Source organism: Balaenoptera musculus, chromosome 8, assembly GCF_009873245.2.
Source record: "Balaenoptera musculus isolate JJ_BM4_2016_0621 chromosome 8, mBalMus1.pri.v3, whole genome shotgun sequence".
NCBI classification, from domain to species: Eukaryota; Metazoa; Chordata; class Mammalia; order Artiodactyla; family Balaenopteridae; genus Balaenoptera; species Balaenoptera musculus.
In genome coordinates, this window is record NC_045792.1 from 26,154,995 (window position 1) to 26,173,574 (window position 18,580).

Consider the following 18,580-nt stretch of genomic DNA (forward strand, 5'->3'; position numbering starts at 1 on the left):
AGATTATAGTTGAAAACTTACCTATTACGGGAAAGGAAATAGCCACCCAAGTCTAGGAAGCTCAGAGTGTCCAATACACGATAGGTCCAAGGAGAAACATGCCAAGACACATATCAATCAAACTATCAAAAATTAAATACAAAGAAAAAATATTAAAAGCAGCAAGGGAAAAGCAACAAATAACATACAAGGGAATCCCCATAAGGTTAACAGCTGATCTTTTAGCAGAAACTCTGCAAGCCAGAAGGGAGTGGCAGGACATAATTAAAGTGATGAAAGGTAAAAACCTACAACCAAGATTACTCTACCAAGCAAGGATCAGACTGAAATTTGATGGAGAAATTAAAACCTTTACAGACAAGCAAAAGCTAAGAGAATTCAACAACACCAAACCAGCTTTACAACAAATGCTAAAGGAACGTCTCTAGGCAGGAAACACAAGAGAAGGAAAAGACCTACAATAACAAACCCAAAACAATTAAGAAAATGGTAACAGGAACATACATATCAATAATACCTTAAATGTAAACAGATTAAATTCTCCAACCAAAAGACACAGACTGGCTGAATGGAGACAAAAACAAGACCCATATATATGATGTCTACAGGAGACCCACTTCAGACCTAGGGACACAAACATACTGAAACTGAGGGGATATAAAAAGATATTCCATGCAAATGGAAATCAAAATGTAGTTGGGGTAGCAATTTTCATATCAGACAAAATAGACTTTAAAATAAAGAGTACTACAAGAGATAAAGAAAGACACTACATAATGATCAAGGGATCAATCCAAGAAGAAGATATAACAATTCTAAATATTTATGCATCCAATATTCAAGCACCTCAGTACATAAGGCAAATGCTAACAGCCATAAAAGGGGAAATTGACAGTAACACAATCATAGTAGGGGACTTTAACACCCCACTTTCACTATGGACAGATCAAGCAAAATGAAAACTAATAAGGAAACACAAGCTTTAAATGACACTTTAAACAACATGGACTTAATTGATATACAGAGGAAATTCCATCCAAAAACAACAGAACACACTTTCTTCTCAAGTGTTCATGGCACATTCTCCAGGATAGATCATACCTTGGGTCACAAATCAAGCCTTGGTAAATTTAAGAAAACTGAAATCGTATCAAGTATCTTTTCTGACCACAACGCTATGAGATGAGATACCAATTACAGGCAAAAAACTGTAAAAAATACAAACACATGGAGGCTAAACAATACGTTACTAAATAACCAAAAGAATACTGAAGAAATCAAAGAGGAAATCAAAAAATAGCTAGAAACAAATGACAATGACAAACGACAACCCAAAACCTATGGGATGCAGTAACAGCAAATCTAAGAGGGAAGTTTATAGCAATGCAATCCTACCTCAAGAAACAAGAAAAATCTCAAACAAACAACCTAAAGCAATTAAAGAAAGAAGAATAAAATAACCCTCAAAGTTTGCAGAAAGAAAGAAATCATAAACATCAGATCAGAAATAAATGAAAATGAAGGAAATGATAGCAGAGATCAACAGAAATAAAAGCTAGTTCTTTGAGAAGATAAACAAAATTGATAAACCATTAGGCAGACTCATCAAGAAAAAAAGGGAGAAGACTCAAATCAACACAATTAGAAATGAAAAAGAAGTAACAACTGACACTGCAGAAATACAAAGGATCATGAGAGATTACTACAAGCAACTATATGTCAATAAAATGGACAACCTGGAAGAAATGGACAAATTCTTAGAAAAGCACAACCTGCTGAGACTGAACCAGGAAGAAATAGAAAATATAAACAAACCAATCACAAGCACTAAAATTGAAACTGTGATTAAAAATCTTCCAACAAACAAAAGCCCAGGGTCAGATGACTTCACAGGTGAATTCTATTAAACATTTACAGAAAAGCTAACACCTACCCTTCTCAAACTCTTACAAAATATAGCAGAAGAAGGAATAGTCCCAAACTCATTCTATGAGTTCTATGAGTCCACCAACACCCTGATACCAAAACCAGACAAAGATGTCACTAAGAAAGAAAACTACAGGCCAATATCACTGATGAACATAGATGCAAAAATCCTCAACAAAACAGTAGTAAACAGAATCCAACAGCACATTAAAAGGATCACACACCATGATCAAGTCAATGACCCTTTTAAGGGTCAAATATCACTAATAATTTTTTTCTAGTTTTATTGAGATGATAATTGACATCTAACACTGTAAATTTAAGGTGTACAATGTGGTGATTTGATACTTACAAATTGCAAAATGTATTTATCACAATAAAGTGAGTTAACACATCCGTCACCATAACATAATTACCGTTTTGTTATTGTTGTTAAAGTGAGAACATTAAAGCTCTACTCTCATAGCAACTTTCAAGAATACAGTACAGTATTGTTAACCAAAGACACCATGCTGTACATTAGATTCCCAGACCTTATTCATCTTATAACTGAAAGATTTTACCTTTGACCAACATTTTCCTCCACCCCTCATCCCTTGGCAACCACCATTCTACTTTTTATTTCTAGGAGTTTGATGTTTTTAGATTCCACACGCATGTGAGATCACACTAATTGTCTTTCTCTGTCTGACTTATTTCAGTTAGCATAATGCCTTCAAGGTTCACCCACACTGGTGCAAATGGCAGGATCTCCTCTTCTTTTTTCTTTTTTTAATGTCTAATATTCTTCTCTCTCTCTGTGTGTGTGTGTGTGTGTGTGTGTGTGTGTGTGTGTGTGTGTGTATATATCTCACATTTTCTTTATCCGTTCATCCATCAATGGACACTTAGCATGTTTCTATGTCATGGTTTTGGTGAATAATGCTGCAATGAACATGGGGGTGCAAGTGTCTTTAAGATAGTGACTTCATCTTCTTTGGCTATATACCCAGAAGTGGAATTGCTGAATCATATGGTAGTTCTATTTTTAATTTTTTGAGGACCATCCATACTATTTTCCACAATGGCTGTACCAATTTACATTCACACTAACAATGCACCAGTGTTCCTTTTTTTTTCTCCACATCCTCATCAGCATTTGTTGTTTCTTCACTTTTTGATAACATGATTCAAACAAGTGTAAGATATCTCATTGCAGTTTTGATTTGCATTTCACTGAAGATTAGTAACATTGAGCATCTTTACATGTATTTGTTGGACATCTGCATGTCCTCTTTAGAAAACTTTGCCTGTTAAAGTCTTCTGTCCATTTGAAATCAGATTTTTTTTTTGCTATTGAGTTATATATGAGTTATATTGAGGGTTTTTTTTTTTTTTTGCTATTGAGTATTTTGGACATTAACCCCTTATCAGAGAAATGGTTTGCAAATATTTTCTCCCATTCTGTAGGTTGCCTTTTCATATGCTTTTCAGTTTGATGTAGTCCCACTTGTCAATTTTTGGTTTTGTTCCTTGTGTTTTTGGTGTCATATCCAAAAAAAATCATTGCCCAGACCAATGTCATGGCATTTTTCCCCCTATGTTTTCTCCTAAGAATTTTACAGTTTTAGGTCTTACATTTAAGTCTTTAATCCATTTTAAGTTAATTTTTGTGAGAAGTGTAAGAAAGATGTTCAATTTCATTATTTTGCATGTGAATATACAGTTTTCCAAACACCCTTTATTGAAAAGATTATCCTTTCCCCATTAAGTATTCTTGGCTCCATTGTCAAATACTAGTTGACCATACATACATGCAGAGGTTTATTTCTAGGTGCTCAATTCTGTTCCAATGGTCTATGTGTCTGTTTTTATGCCAGTACCATATTGTTTTGATTACTACAGCTTTGTAATATAGTTTGAAATCAGGAAGTGTAATGCCTCTAAGCTTTCTTCTTTCTCAAGATTTCTTTGGCTATTTGGGATCTTTTGCAGTTCCATACAAACTTTAGAATTCTTTCTACTTTTTCTGTAAAAAATGACAATGGAATTTTGATAGAGACTGAACTGAATGTATAGATGGTTTTGGTTAGTATGGAAATGTTTATAGTATTAACTCTTCTGTCCATGTACACAGGATATCTTTTCATTTATTTCTGTCTTCAATTTCTTTCCTCAATGTCTTATAGCTTTCAGTATACAGATCTTTCACCTCCTTGATTAAATTTATTCCTAAGTATTTTATTGTTCTTCATGCTACTGTAATGGGATTGTTTTCTTTATTTCTTTTTCAGATAGGTCATTCATAGTGTATACAAATGTAATTGACTTTGGTGTGTTGATTTTGTATCCTGAGATTTTACTGGATCATTTATTAGTTCTAACAGTTTTTGGTAGATTCTTTAAGATTTTCTATATAGAAAATCATATCAGCAAAGAAAATTTTATTTCTTCCTTCTCAATGTGGATTCCTTTTATTTCTTTTTCTTGCCTAACTGTTCTGGCTAGCACATCCACTACTATCCTGAATAGGAGTGGTGAGAGTGGATACCCTTGTCTCATTTCTAATCTTAGAGTGAATGCTTCCAACTTTTCACTGTTAAGTATTTTGTTAGCTGTGGATTTCACATATATGATCTTTATTGTGTTGAAGTATGTTCTATCTATATCCAATTTCTTGAAAGTTTTTATCATGAAAGGATGTTGAATTTTTAAAATCTTTTTTTCTGATAGCTTGTTATTAGTGTACAGAAGTGCAACTAATTTTTGTATATTGATTTTGTATCCTGAAACTTTACTGAATTCATTGATTAGTTCTAATGGTTTTTTGATGGAATAAAAAAAATCAGTTTTCTATATATAATATCATGTCACTTGCAAACAGAGACAGTCTTACCTCTCCCTTTCCCTTTTGGTCCTTGGCTTTTCTTTGGTGGGAAGTTTCTGATTATTGAAAAAAAATTTCCTTACTTATTACTGATCTGTTCAGATTTTCTTTTTCTTCATGATTCAGACACGGTAGGTTGTATCTTTCTAGGAATTAATCCATAACACCTAAGTTGTCCAATTTGTTAGCATATAATTGTTCATAGTAGTCTCTTATGATCTTTGTATTTCTGTGGTATCAGTTGTAATATCTCCTCTTTCATTTATAATTTTATTTCAGTCCTCTCTTTTTTTCTTTGTAAGTCTAGCTAAAGGTTTGTCAATTTTATCTTTTCAAAAACCCAGCTCTTAGTTTTGTTGATCTTTTCTGTTGTGCTTATATTTCCTAGTTCATTTATTTCTGTTCTAATCTTTGTTATCTTCTTCCTTCTGCTAACTTTAGGCTTACCTTATTCTTTTTTTTTTTTTTTAGCTCCTTAAGGTATAAAGTTAGGTTGTTTATTTGTTACCTTGTTTTCTTCTAAATGTAGGTGTTTACCATTATAAACTTAGCGTCTTAGCACTGCTTTGTTGCATTCCATAAGTTTTGGTATGTTGTATTTCGATTTTCATTTTTTAATATATTTTTTATTTCCCTTTTGATTTCATCTTTGGCCTATTGTTTGTTCAGGAGTGTGTTATTTAATTAAGGCTTATTTTGTGACCTAACATATGATCTATCCTGGAGAATGTTCCATGTGAACTTGAGAAGAAATGTCCTTATATAATAATAAAGGAGTCAACTCATCAAGAGGAAATGCTAATTGTTAATATATGTGCACCCAACTTCCTAGTACCTAAATATTGGGTTGGCCAAAAAGTTCGTTTGGGTTTTTCTGTACCAGCTTACGGAAAAACCTGAACAAACTTTTTGGCCAACCCAATATATTAACCAAATACTAACAGATCTGGAAAGAGTGATAGATAACAACACAGTAATACTAGAAGACTTCAATATCCCGCTTTCATCAATGGTCAGATCATCTAAATAGAAAGGCAATAAAGAAACACTGGGCTAGAACTAAACTTCAGGCCAGATGGACCTAACAGATATGTACAGAGCATTTCACCCAACAGCAACACAGAATTCTTTTTCTTTGACTTTAGAGTTTTATTATATTGTTATCTTGGAGAAGACTGTTTCAGATTGAAATTTTGGGGTGACCTATTAGCTTCATGAACTTGGATGTTTAACTCTCTCCCTAAGTTTGGGAAGTTCTCAGCCATTATTTCTTTAATTAAGCTTTCTACCTCTTTCTCTCTCTCTTCTCCTTTGGGACTTCAATGATGCATAGATTGTTTTTGTTAGTGGTGTACCATAAGACCCACTGGCTTTCTTCATTCCTTTTCATTCTTTTTCTTTTTGCTTCTCTGACTGGATAATTTCAAATGATCTGTCTTCAAGCTCACTGATTCTTTCTTCCGCTTGGTCTAGTCGGTTGTTGAAGATCTCTATTGAATTATTTGGTTCAGTCACTGTATTCTTCAGCTGCAAAATTTGCTCGGTTCTTTTTTGTTTTCTATTTCTTAGTTGAACTTTCTATTTTGTTCTTGTATTGTTTTCCTGATATTGTTAAATTGCTTATCCAGTTCTCTTACAGCTCTCTGAGCATCTTTAGAGAAATTATTTTGAATTCTTTGCCAGATAATTCCTGTGTCTCCTTTTTGGGGAAGCCACTTACTGGAGATTTACTATATTCCTTTGGTGGAGTCTCTTTCACTGATTCTTCATGATCACTGTAGCCTTGTGCAGATATCTGAGCAACTGAAGAAGCAGGTACCTCTTCCAGACTTTATGGAATGACTTTACTAAGGGAAAATGTTCACCTGTGGGTGGGGTGAGGGCATGTGGTGGCACTGGGTTCAGGGGAGTACAGTGGCTTGTCAGCTCAAGTCACTGGGGTCTGAAGCATCAAAAACTGTGTGGTCCTTGGTAGGTACTGCAGGGGGTCCACAGATGCTGCAAGGGCTGTTGCGGTCTTCAGCAGCTAGGGACCAGGGCAAGTAGCAGTAGTGGCTGAAGCCAGAGGTGTAAACACACTCAGATGCAGGAGCCAGCTGCAGGTGCTTGTATAGTGAATGGCAGAGGCTGGTTGCAATCACACATGTAGTGGTGGGGGCCAGGGTAGGCAGCAAAGGCCAGAGTATACTATGCGTGTGCTGACAGCTGTAGGAGTCCCAACCATCAGCATTCACTACCATGGCTATTGGGTCTTGCCACAGGCACATGGAAGTAGATCCCAGTGATGGGGATCGGGGTGGAGGTGTGCTAGTGCACAGCTAGTGGGGCTAGCTGCAGGTGAGCACAGTGATACAGGCCAGTGACAGAAAAGAGAGACTGATCCAGGCCCAGAAGCACCTGCAGGGACCCTAGATGTTGGCATGCCCTTCTGTAGCTACACAGTCTCCCCCAGGGCATGCACATGGCAGTGGAGGCTGGGGAAAGGTGTCAGGTTGGCAGTGTGCAAGTACACATCTGGAAGGGCTAGCCCTGAGCACATACATGGTGGTGGGGGTCAGCCATAGGGGTCTAGGCTGGCATGTTGTACTCCTGCAGCTGCAGAGGCCTGGGCTGGCTGCAAGGGCAGTTCTCAGGCTCCAGGAGGTGGGTAGGGAACAGGAAGGGACTCGGTCAGCTAGCATCAGCAAATGAAAATACCTATGTGGTGAAAGCTGGTGAAATCTGCAAGTGTTTCACAGCAGCTGTGCTGGCCATTAGTTTCTTCAGTGGCAAATGTTTTGATTGTCTACAGAGTAGATCACTGGGAAACATGATCACTCCTGCCTAGTATACTCTGATTTTCTTCCTTGTTCCTAGCTTCTCTATATATCTCAGCTTTTCTGATCTCTAGGCAGGGTGAAACTGAAGTGGTACCTTCATGTGGTGCCACAAAACACTGGGGAGCTGGTCACTCACCCACTCTTCTTTTCCCTGCGAGGGGAACTCTTTTCACCTAGGGAAATCTCTCTTGGCATTGAGCAATACCAGCTTGGGCAATAGGATGATCCAGGCAAAGAGAAGCGGTCTTCCTTCCCTTTTTGTGCAGCCATTCCCAAGTTTTTTGTTCCACTACGTTGCTGAAGTTTCTTAAGTAGACTCTAGAGCTCTCCCAGACCTGTTTTTACTCATGGATAGCTACCTAACCATTGATCTTTCAGGGGTGACAGAGGGTGGGGTCTCTTACTCAGCCATTTTGGTGACATCCCACTGTATCTTTTATAATGTTCTAGCTTAGTAAACTTAAATTTTAAAAAGTTAAAGACTCAAGATGTTCCCAGAAACCGATCAAATATCTTCAATCACAATTACTGCCAAATCAATTAATAAGTAAAAAAAATCCTTTACAATAAAATATTAAAAGACCTCATAATATACAAATGAAACAAAAGAAAAAATACTATAAATTTGTATTCTTAAAGCAATAAACAATAGTGGTGAAATATGCAAAACACATAACAAGTCATGATTATTATCTCATAATTCAATAAAACTAAGCCTCTTGAAACATGGTATAAGGAAAATACACAAACACCCTGACATGTTTTATTTTAAATTTATAACCATAAACCTCAGATGGACCTTCGGCACTGCCTGAGAATCCTACTTTATTTCACTCACTGGTTTTCTCAAAAACCATTTCACACTTTCTTCTCAAACCTCTAACACCCCTTCTTCACCGTCACTCTCAGCTGATACCTGAGTCCTTTCACTAAACTAACAGAGGCAATAAGAGGAAAACTAGGTCATTTTTCTACTACCACATTTACAAACCTACCTGTATCTGTGCCTCTCCTACTGATGGACAGTAACCAGCTCCTTTCTAAACATACCTCTTCACTAACTATTCTCACATTCACTCTTGAACACATTATAATCAGGCTTTTCCTTGGGAGACCAAGGAAACCACACTTATGAAAGTCACCAGGGGAATTCCCTGGTGGTCCAGTGGTTAGGACTTGGGGCTTTCACTGCTGGGGATCAGGTTCAATCCCTGGTTGGGGAACAGATCTCACAAGCTGCATGGCACAGCCAAAAAAAAAAAAAAAAAAAGTCAATGGTCACTTTTCCATCTTTGAAGATCTTACTCTATCTCTCAGAAACAGTTCACACAGTTATTCACAACCTCCTTCTTGTCCTCTCTGGTTTCTGAAACACTACACCCTAAGTTTTCCTTCTGGCTTTTCCTCGCTGGCTGTACTTTCTCAATCTCATTTGTTGGATCTATTTTGTCCTCTTCCAGACAGTGCTCAGCTCAGTCTTCAGACTCTCCTCATTAATAATTTCTTAACTCCCATGGCTTTAAGTACATTTAAATGTTAACAGCATCTAAGTCTATATGGGAGAACCAACATATACCCAGAAATCCATGGGCAGTCACTCCACACCACCACGTGAATGGCTAATGGGCATACTTCACGTGTCCATAAACAGTATTCTTCATTTCCCACCTCCTGAAAAATTGTCCCCCTGCAAAGTTTTTCTACTTCAATAAATGGCACCAGCATTGCCCCAAATCTTAATACTTCTCACCAGTTTACCACCCTAACCCAAGGCACTATCTGAATTAATTAAATACTCTCCTAAATATTCTCCCTGCTTCCACTCTTGCCTATCTACATTACCTTCTCAAAAGAGCCACCAGAAAAGTCTTTTAAAACATAAACCAGCAGTTTCCAGACTGGCATTTCAGGGGCTGAGAAGTTGCCACCCTATCACATCAACAAGTACAAAGCTGAACAAACTGAAAAATCGACAACTCTTTTTAGATCCATCATGAAAGTGATTGCCCCCAAAATTGGAGAGACAGTCAGGTGGATACAAAGAATCATAATTTATCTGTGCAGAAACCAGTGGTTCTGTGAGAACTAGTGCCAGGGTAGGAAAACCTAAACTGTAATTGATAAGTTGCAGGAGGCTCAATGTGGACAAATTTAAGAGTTAAAAATCCTAGGGGAATCCAGTCATAATGGGGCCTCTCAAACTTTTGTGAATTTTACCTCTTGGAGCTCTACCAGGGACTCAGAGTAAAGATCAGGAAAAAAATCCCCTATGACTTTCAACAGGGGGAAGGGAAAAGGAAACATTTTGAAATATACCAGGGCATTCTGTTTTACTTAAAAAGGCCTGCCCCTTAGTAGAAACTATTGTGCCAGAGTTTAACCTGCTGGGGTTTTGTCAGAGCCTAACCTACCTGAAGGAAGGGAAACATCCAACTCCAGCCCCTTCTAGCCATTCTATCCCAACTAAGTGGAAAAAGAACTGAGAAGTACTAGTGAAATTCACAGTCCAGGGGCATAGGCTCACAAAGAACAGATGGATAATGTAAGCAGAGAGATGAAACTTCTAAGAAATGACGGAAAAGAAATGCTAGAGATCAAAATCACTATAACAGAAATGACAAATGCCTTTGATGGATTTATTAGTGACTGGACAAGGCTGAGGAAAAAATCTCTGAGCTTGAGGATATGACAACAGAAACTTCCACAACTGAAAAGCAGAGAGAACAAAGACCAAAAAACAAATAAAAAAACAAACAGAAGAGAATATACAAGAGCTATGAGACAACTACCAAACACAAATGAGGTCATGACACTGTCCTACTAAAAACTTTCAAATGGTTTCTCATCATTTAAAACAAAAACAAAAGCTCTACACCATGGCGTGAAAGACCCGACATGATCTGACCATTTCTTCTTCTGCATGTCTTTCCATTTCTCCCTCTATTCACAGTCACGTGTCATCTTGCTGTCTTTTAATGCTTGTCAAGTTTGTCTCTTCTTCAGATCCTCTGCATTTGTTGTTTCTTCTGCATGAATAGTCTTCTCCCAGATATTCACAGACCACTCCCTCACTTTGTTCAGAAGCCTGCTGAAACATCATCTCCAGAGAGAGGCCGTCCTTCAGCATACTACTGAATAACATCCTATTTTCTTCTATTTTGTTTTACTCCCTACAAAAACATTTTCTATTTTGTGATATAATATTAATGTTATGTAATTTTTATATCATGTATTTGTCCACTTTCTGTCTCATCCACTAGAAATATAAGCTCCTCAAGAGGGCGAACTTTATTACTTTGCTACACCCAGCACCTAAAATAGTATCTAGCATAAATTAGGTGCCCGATAAACAACTTTTTAATTGATATATTATTTATTTATTTTTATATTAATTAAAAAATTAATTAGTTTTTAATGAGGTTTTTAAATCTTGTGTATAAACATGAATGGATTATGATAAAATAATTAAAACTATATTTAATTCAGACTTCCAAATACAATGATCTGCCCCATTTCATTTTTTTTTAAACATCTTTATTGGAGTATAATTGCTTTACAATGGTGTGTTAGTTTCTGCTGTATAACGAAGTGAGTCAGCTAAACGTATACATATATCCCCATATCCCCTCCCTCTTGCGTCTCCCTCCCACCCTCCCTATCCCACCCCTCTAGGTGGTCACAAAGCACTGAGCAGATCTCCCTGTGCTATGCGGTTGCTTCCCACTAGCTACCTATTTTACATTTGGTAGTGTATATATGTCCATGCCACTCTCTCACTTTGTCCCAGCTTACACTTCCTCCTCCTCGTGTCCTCAAGTCCATTCTCTACATCTGCGTCTTTATTCCTATCCTGCCCCTGTTTTTCTTCAGAAACTTTTTTTTTTTTAGATTCCATAGATATGTGTTAGCATATGGTATTTGTTTTTCTCTTTCTGACTTACTTCACTCTGTAAGACAGTCTCTAGGTCCATCCACCTCACTACAAATAACTCAATTTCGTTTCTTTTTATGGCTGAGTAACATTCCATTGTATATATGTGCCACATCTTCTTTATCCATTAATCTGTCGATGGACACTTAGGTTGCTTCCATGTCCTGCCTATTTTAAATAGAGTTGCAATGAACATTGTGGTACGTGACTCTTTTTGAATTATGGTTTTCTCAGGGTATATGCCCAGTAGCGGGATTGCTGGGTCATATGGTAGGTCTATTTTTAGTTTTTTAAGGAACCTCCATACTGTTCTCCATAGTGGCTATATCAATTTAGATTCCCACCAACAGTGCAAGAGGGTTCCCTTTTCTCCACACCTTCTACTGCATTTACTGTTTGTAGATTTTTTGTTGATGGCTATTCTGACTGGTGTGAGGTGATACCTCATTGTACTTTTCATTTGCATTTCTCTAATGATTAGAGATGCTGAGCATCCTTGCATGTGTTTGTTGGCAATCTGTATATCTTCTTTTGGAGAAATGTCTATTTAGGTCTTCTGCCCATTTTTGGATTGGGTTGTTTGTTTTTTTGATATTGAGCTGCATGAGCTGCTTGCATATTTTGGAGATTAGTCCTTTGTCAGTTGCTTCATTTGCAAATATTTTCTCCCATTCTGAGGGTTGTCTTTTCGTCTTGTTTATGGTTTCCCTTGCTGTGCAAAAGCTTTTAAGTTTCATTAGGTCCCACTGCCCCATTTCTTTTTTTTTTTTTTTTAAATTAATTAATTTATTTATTTTTGGCTGTGTTGGGTCTTCGTTTCTGTGCGAGGGCTTTCTCCAGTTGCAGCAAGCGGGGGCCACTCTTCATCGCGGTGCGCGGGCCTCTCACTGTCGCGGCCTCTCTTGTTGCGGAGCACAGGCTCCAGACGCGCAGGCTCAGTAATTGTGGCTCACGGGCCTAGTTGCTCCGCGGCATGTGGGATCTTCCCAGACCAGGGCTCGAACCCGTGTGCCCTGCATTGGCAGGCAGATTCTCAACCACTGCGCCACCAGGGAAGCCCTGCCCCATTTCTGAGAAGGAAATTTTCATAAAAATATGTCCTTCTTTCTGCAGTGAATTTCCAGACCCTAGAATATTTCTAGTATTTCCCCCAAAATAAAGAGAAGTAAAATTATCCTAATGGGCTACAGTTAAGATCCCATACAATTTTTTAATCATTTCTGTTTAACCCAAGTTTGTTTTACTCTCTGTGATATACACATACACACACTTGACACCTTGGTTACCTGTATTCTAGTTTTCATTAAGTTAATTTTTTTCACCAGGTAATATATTCACATAGTTAAAAGAAAAAGTCTAATAAGGTATACAGTAAAAAGGCTCCCTCCTGTCCCTCAGATCCCTAGGTTCAAATTCCCATCACCAATGCTGTCATAAGCAAGGAAGGGTAATTTGTTCTGTCAACTGCCAGACAGTAAATATTTTCAGTTCTGTGGGCTGTACAGTCTCTGTCTCAACTATTCTCAGCTCAGCTGTTATAAAGCGAAAACAGCCTTAGACTACATGTAAACAAAGGTGCATAGCGGTATTCCAATAAAACTTTATTTGTAAATATAGGCAGTGAGCTGAATCTTTCCAGTGGGGTCAACCTCTAACTTTACATATGTCTCTTTGACAAAAAGTGTTAATGGTAATGTTTGAAGAGACTGCAATGGAAGGGTTTGCAAAAAAGAATGCTATTTTGAAATAAAAAAATTCATCCTACTACCCATGAAACATTGATATACATTTAAAAACATACAAAATTTTCATATAAACAGACTTAAGATTATTCCAAGATGCCTTCTTTATGATATATATTACTCCAAATATATATACCTTGTGGCATAATTATGAAGAACTAGTGTAACATCAAGATAAAACAGACTGGTCACCTAACTAGCAGCACACTGTCAACATTAAAGTCTGGCCCCAAACGTTCCCTTAAATGGTAGATCAAATATATAGTTAACATTTTCATGGAATACATTACAAAGTTAACCCAGAGTTCTTATTTTAAAATAAGAATTTTAAAGAATAAAAAAAAGTGAATACCAAAAGTATACTCCCCACTCAAATCAATTCTAAAATGCACATTTCCAATATGTCTTACAAAGGATTTAATTTAATAAAACAAATCACGATTATAAAGAACTAGCTGTCTCTGAAAATTAGATCATTGTAGACTGAGTAATCAGCTTCTCAAAATTCAAAGGTATCCTAGGAATATATCTTACCTTAGATGTCATTTTCATAAAATGTTTGTTTTGATTTTCTGCTGTTCCCATCTTTTCGTTCTTGACTAAATCATTTAGGCTTAGAATATCATCATCATGAAAGTATCTGACCCTTTCTTTTTCCTCATAGGTTGAAGCCTATGACAAAATGAACATTATTAGTTTAGTGAAAACATAAGTCTCTGAAGTATTTTAATGAATTATCTATAAATCTGATATTAAAAGTAAAAATCCCACTTTGTATCATAATCTTTCTTTCCAGTATATCCCTATTCTGTCTGCATCCACGTGGAAAAATTTCCATTAGAATAACACTCCCTACCTCTTCTGTCCCTTTACTTTTCCCTCTTCCCCAAGGATGGAAGTATGATAGTATCTGATTTCTGAGTTTTAAGGAAAGGACAGAATTGTTTTATGCCTTCTTCTCTCCTCTATGCTCTTCCCCTCCTTGTAGTAAAAATTCCCTACCACTGTGAAGGGAAGTCAGCAGTTACCCAGAGATCAAGTAAGCATATCAAGAACAAAAGTGAAGTATTAGCAAACCTACTTTAAACAGCTCTATCAGAAAAAAAGCTGATATTCTGATTCTCATCTAAATCAATTCTGGGTTTTCCTGTCAGTTGATTCCATACCTACACGTGGAAAAGAAAAGTGCTATGTACTGCCTACCAAATCAAATCTCTTCAACGCTGTTCTCACATTCCCTTATCCAAATAAAACCTGCTCTTCAATTTCTTTAGAACCATGTTCCCAATATTTTTTTCCCACATTACTACCCCTGTCTTCACAAGCTTAAATCTCACATTCCATGACTTCAATTACTCTCTGGATCCAAACCCCCTTCTGGTCCTCTTATCCTTTCACTATACTCAGAAAACAAATCTCAATCCTGAATGAATGTGTCTATCTTCTTTACTCTTATACCTAGACTACTCAGTAGTAAGCAATTCAAAAGAGTATTCTATGCCATCTGGCAATGCATCTATGAATCCCTAGCCAGTTCTGTCATTTCATACAATTCAAACCTTTACTATTCTTCTCCCACATCTCCCTTCCAAACCCCTAATACGTCCCATTTCTTTAGGAGAGGTATCCATCCCATTTTTATTTTCTGAACAAATCAATTACTAGTTCTAGCAGCACAGGCACTCAACAGGCAGATAATAAACATTTGATAGAATTCTAAATGAACAAATCTTCTGTGGACCCAATTACCACTTATAAGATCTTTCAAATTTAAAACAAAAAATCTAACTTGGGAAAACTGAATATGTTGTTTTTGCCATTTTAAGAGCCTCAAGGTAGTGCTAAAAATTAACTGCTGCAGCTAGAAGATGGAAAAGAAAATTAAGGTTTACAAAGGATCTAACACAGGTCTACAGCACCAAGGTTTTCCCTAAGAGTTATGATAAGTATGTAAAAAGAAGCTAGAAACAATGTCAAAGAAATATACACTAAAATTAAAACTGCCTTAAGGGCTTCCCTGGTGGCACAGTGGTTGAGAATCTGCCTGCTAATGCAGGGGACACGGGTTGGAGCCCTGGTCTGGGAAGATCCCACATGCCACGGAGCAACTAGGCCCGTGAGCCACAACTACTGAGCCTGCGCGTCTGGAGCCTGTGCTCCGCAACAAGAGAGGCTGCGATAGTGAGAGGCCCATGCACTGCGATGAAGAGTGGCCCCCACTTGCCACAACTAGAGAAAGCCCTCACACAGAAACGAAGACCCAACATAGCCAAAAATAAATAAATTAATTAATTAATTAAAAAAGGTAACTTACCATTAAAAAAAAAAACTGCCTTAAAAATTCAATGTTCACAATTATTTGAAAACTGTTGTTGAATTAGAATTCACTTTGTAAAAGGCAGAGGATTATAACTAAAATAAAAGTAAGAACATGATTTACTACCTTCTAATGTTTGCATTATTAAGCAACATTTCAGAAAATATTTTGAACTAGAGTTGACCCTTGAACAATGCAAAGGTTAGGGGCAGTGACCCCCATGGAGTTGAAAATCTGACTGTAACTTTAGAGTCGGTCCTCGATATCTATAGTTCCATATTCACAGATTCAAACCACCACAGACTGTGCAGTACTATAGTATGTAATTTATTGAAAAAGTTCTGTGTATAAGTAGACCTTTGCAGTTCAAACCCATGTCGTTAAAGGATCAACAACTAGTCTGATACAAAGGGAAAAAATGAATTCTGAATTAATAAACAAAAGACATATGTTAAACATACAATCAGTCTCTTCCTTCTTCCTCCTTTAGATTCCAGATGTTTTCGTGGTGTGTTCACAGGCCAGACTCTTCCAGAATGATCTGTTCTGACAAGGATCACTTCTTCCTGATCTTCATTCTGTGGAAAGATTTAGAGATAACAATTGTAACTATTGAGAAGAGTCTTGAAACATTATGTTTAATAGCCAAAAGAGCATAAAAATGATTCTAGTTTTCACATAATATTATGGATTACCTTAAGCCTCACGGACTTTCATTATCTACTATAATGTAAAGTGACCATAATCTTTTCATGGAAAAGGTGAGGAAAAATATCTAAGCTTATTTAATTTTTTAAAACAATTACAGAAGTAAACTTCAAATATAGTTTTCCTTTAGACAATATTAAAAGATGACAAAGCACCAATATTCAAACAGGCATTCTATGAGAATGCCCATCACCTATGGAGCAGATGTCATATTTAATGAATGTTTCTTCAATTTAAAGATCCTGGCTTGCCTGAAAGATGGCGGAGTAGAAGGATGTAGGCTCAACCCTTATTACAGAAACACCAAAATCACAAGTAACTGAACAACCATCAACAAAAACACTGCTGAAACCTACCAAAAAAAACAAAGAAGAAGCCACAAAGATATGGTAGGAGGTGCGTAATCGTGATAAAATCAAATCCCATAACTGCCGGGTGGGCAACCCACAAGCTGGAAAATAATTATACCACCAAATTTCTCCCACAGGAGTGAAAGTCCTTAGCCACACATCAGGCTTCCCAGCCTGCAGATCTGGCAACAGGAGGAGGAGCCCCCAGAGAATCTGGCTTTGAAGGCCAGAGGGGTTTGATCAGAGGAATTCCACAGTACTGGGGGAAATAGAAACTCCACTCTTAAAGGGCAGAGACAGGGTCTCATGTGCAATGTAAAAAAACAGCGAGCTCATAGAGACTGGGTCAGACTTACCTGTTAGTACTGGAGGGTCTCCTGCGAAGGCAGGGGACGGCTGTGGCACACTGTGGGGACAGAGACACTGACAGGGGTAGCTCTGGCAAGTACTCATTAGTGTGAGCCCCCATGGAGGCTGCCATGTCATCCCCCTCCCCCACAGACATAACCCCATCCAAAAGCCTGTATGATCCAGTGCTGGGACGCCTCAGGCCAAACAACCAGCTGGGCGGAAACACAGCCCCACCCATCAGAAGACAGGCTGCTTAAAGTCTTCCTGAGCATGACCCAGCACAGCAGATGGACAAGACCCAGCTCTACCCACCATCAGGTAGGAAAAAGGCACTCCTAGCAGGAGGTGTATATAAGCCTCTAAGACAAACTCATCCAGCAGAGGTCAGACAGCAGAAGCAAGAAGAATTACGGTGCTACAGCCTGTAGAATGGGAACCACAAACACAGAAAGTTAGACAAGATGAGACAACAGAAGAATATGTCGCAGATGAAGGAATAAGATAAAACCCCAGAAGAAAAACTAAGTGAAGGGAGACAGGCAATCTACTGGAAAAAGAATTCAGAGAAATGATACTGAGGATGCTCCAAGATCTCAGAAAACCAATGAAGGCACAGAGTGAGAAAATACAAGAAATTTTTTTAAAAGACCTGGAAAAACTAAAGAGCAAACAGAGATGAACAATATAATAACTGAAATGAAGAATACACTAGAAGGAATCAACAGCAGAATAAATGAGGCAGAAAAACAAGTGACCTGGAAGACAGAATGGTGGAAATCACTGCCAGGGAACAGAATAAAAAAAAAAAAAATTAAAAGAAATGATGACAGTCTGAGAGACCTCTAGGGTAACATTAGATGCAGCAATATTCTTATTATAGGGGTCCCAGAAGGAGAAAAGAGGGAGATAGGACCTGAGAAAATATTTGAAGATATGATAGATGAAAACTTCCCTAACATGGGAAAGGAAACAGTAACCCAAGTCCAGGAGATGCAGAGAGTCCCAGACAAGATAAAGCCAAGGAGGAACACATAATAATCACACTAACAAAAATTAAATACAAAGAAAAAAACATTAAAAGCAACAAGGGAAAAGCAATAATTAACATACAAAGGAATGCCCAAAAGGTTATCAGCTGGTTTCTCAGCAGAAACTGCAGGCCAGAGAGAACTGGCACTATATATTTAAAGTGATGAAAGAGAAGAACCTACAAACAAAAATACGCTACCCAGCAAGTCTCTCTTTCAGCTTCAGCAAAAAAATCAAAAGCATTACAGACAAGCAAAAGCTAAGAGAATTCAGCACCACCAGAATACCTTTGAACAAATGCTAAAGGAAATTCTCTAAGCAGAAAAGGTCACTAATAGAAACAAGAGAATTATGAATGAAAAAGCTCACCAGTAAAGGCAAACATAAAGTAAAGGTAGGAAATCATCTGCACACAAATATGATATCAAAACCAGTAACTGTGAGAAGAGGACAGCACAAATGGAGGATACTGTAAATGCATTTGAAATTAAAAGACCAGCAACATAAAACAATCTTGTTATATACAGACTGCTATATCAGA

General features: G+C 37.4%; 1 protein-coding gene across 1 annotated transcript in view; it reads right to left on the minus strand.

Annotated features, from left to right (window-relative positions):
* The window catches only part of CWF19L2 (CWF19 like cell cycle control factor 2), a 195,855-nt gene that overhangs the window by 57,423 nt on the left and 119,852 nt on the right, over nt 1-18,580 (minus strand). The window contains exons 11-12 of the mRNA XM_036861742.1: nt 16,063-16,179; nt 13,819-13,956 (exon numbers count right to left, since the gene is read on the minus strand). Of these exons, the coding sequence (XP_036717637.1) occupies nt 13,819-13,956; nt 16,063-16,179 (255 nt within the window). The remainder of the gene's footprint in view (nt 1-13,818; nt 13,957-16,062; nt 16,180-18,580) is intronic.